A 2,466-nucleotide genomic window follows, 5' to 3' on the forward strand; every position below is an offset into this window, starting at 1 on the left:
AGCACATGCTCTGCATGCAGGAGGTCCAGATTTGATCCATGAAGCATGTATGTGTTCCTCTGAGCACTTAACTGGAGAAATCCCTGAGTACTAAGAAGTATCCCCTAGATACCTCTGTGCTTGACCCATTTCTCCTTTCCATTCCTCCCGCCTGCTATAGAAGCTTGTTCAGTTATTTAATTACATACTCAAAGAGGTCTTTAAACCCTTATTATGTGGTGTTTATTTGAGATGATGTGTCTACTTTTGTAGAAACCTAGAGTTCGCACCTCTCTTACATCACAGTGATTCCAATCTGCTATCAACACTGCCATTTCTATCAGTGTTCTGTTAGTTAAGACAAAATATGTTTCTGTGATAAGACACCTATGGAATTCCATGGATGGTTTCTCTTTTCTTTGGTCATTAGGATGAGACAGAATTTGGTAATTCGCTCTTGATCATACCAGAGTGGACTAGGGAAGTGATGCTGAGGGAAGGTGAAAAACCATGACTTTCTCTTCCCACTAAACTATATTTTTCTTTAACCAGTGCGTGTCTAGAGTCTAGAAATCTCTCAAATGGTTTCCAGTGTTCTCATGAGAGCTATTTGGTTGTTAACAGAAAAGCAAGTCTGGGATTTCCTATTCAGCCATTCTGCGAATGTTTCTCTTAGATAATACTTGATTTTAAACTATTCTCGTAGAATTGAGTTGCATTGCTCCAGCAAATATCAAGAAGGATCAACCCCTAAGAAAATTTACATTACGTTATAATGTCCTCTGTTTCTGAAATACTCTCTGGAAGGCAGCCTTCACCTGAGCATTTCTCAGACTGTAGACAAGGGGGTTCAACAACGGATTGAAGAGAGTATAAAACAAGGAAATGATTTTCTTCTGCTCATCTTGCTGACCATTGTCTGGGGCCACATACACTGCCATGCCTATTCCAAAGTAGAACCCAACCACACAGAGATGGGAAGAACAGGTGGAGAAAGCTTTCTTGCGACCCTCCTTTGACTGGATCTTCAGGATGGCCCAGAGGATTCGCATATAGGAAATGAGCATTAAGGAAAGAGGTCCCAATGTGATGAACACGCCTCCAGCAAAGACAAATGTTCTGTTGAGTGAAGTTTCACTACAGGCCACTTTCAGGACAGACAGGACTTCACACAAGAAGTGGTTTACTTCCGGGGACCCACAGAAGGAAATTCTCAGAAAGAAAATTATATTTCCTACAGCCAGAGAAAAACCACAGGACCAGGAAATGATGGCCAGGACCTTACACTTTGTCCAGCTCATGATGACAGTGTATTGGAGGGGGTGACAGATAGCCACATACCTATCATAAGACATCACCACCAAGATCATGCACTCTGTTGAAGCAAAACCCATATATAAGACCATCTCCATAGCACACGAGACAAAGGTGATTGTTTTCTTGTGTCTAACTAGGTTCTCCAGCAATTTGGGCAAATTGCTGGAAGCATAGGATATGTCAATGATGGCCAGATGAGACAGGAAGTAGTACATGGGCGAGTGCAGCCTGGGGTCCAGCCAAATGAGTGCCAAGATCATGCCATTTGCCAACAAGTTTGACATGTATAACAGGCAACAGATACAGAAGAAGAAGACTTCCAGTTTTGCACTGAGCTGGAATCCCACCAGGATGAAATCTGGGAACCATGACTGGTTGCCTCCCATTCCTGAATGACAGTGTAAGCGCTCAATGTGACAGAATGGTCAGTCTGGAGATAAATGAGAATTAGAGTTATTTATGTTAAAGCAAACTCTGAAGACGCTTGCATCGCTGAATAATGCTTAGCTCTGATTTTCCCCACTATTTTCTTTTATTTTGGTTGTCATTAAAAAAAACTTCATTATATTTACTATATTTACCCTAAAATTACAGATGTAAACAATCTATAAACATTTTACTAAATTGTTTTTCAACTTTGTTTTATCATGTCTTTTACTTTGTATCCAAATATTCTTAGGTTTTTGTTGGGAGGGCCTAAATCTGGCAGTGCTCCTGGAAACATACATTTTTTCCTCAGATTAAAACTTAATTGGTTGTGTGCATGGCAAGTGTCTTACCTGATTAACTATTTCTTTGGCCAGATATTCTAAGGTTTTGAAACATAAAGAGTAAAGTTAAGTCATCACACTGTTTTATATTTTGTTACATTTTTTTCCCAAAACCAAAGATATCTACTTTTTTTTATCCTCAGGATATTACATAAACAGAAACCATAACAACATAATTTTTAATTGTATATACAGTATTTTTTTCTCTCTGATTGTAAATTTAGTACAATATTGTAGCCTTAATTTCTACTAATATATTGACTCAGATTTTCTTAGCTTTAATATATATCGTCCATAGTAGTGATAAAAACTCTGAATATATTCTTTTAAATTTATTTTTCATTGGTTGTTCACATTTATATCAAGTTAGAGCTCATTGTTAAGGTGAGGATAGCTATAT

The 2,466-nt window shown here is 38.2% G+C and overlaps 1 protein-coding gene across 1 annotated transcript; it reads right to left on the bottom strand.

Moving 5' to 3' along the window:
- Nucleotides 1-749: 749 nt before the first annotated feature.
- On the bottom strand, nucleotides 750-1,682 carry LOC130032476 (olfactory receptor 2A5-like). The gene has a single exon (XM_056124032.1). The coding sequence runs from the start codon at nucleotides 1,680-1,682 to the stop codon at nucleotides 750-752; it is 933 nt and encodes a 310-aa protein (XP_055980007.1).
- Between the last annotated feature and the right edge of the window lie 784 nt (nucleotides 1,683-2,466).

The sequence above is a fragment of the Sorex fumeus genome, unplaced genomic scaffold (assembly GCF_029834395.1).
Source record: "Sorex fumeus unplaced genomic scaffold, SorFum_2.1 ptg000048l, whole genome shotgun sequence".
Taxonomy (NCBI): Eukaryota; Metazoa; Chordata; class Mammalia; order Eulipotyphla; family Soricidae; genus Sorex; species Sorex fumeus.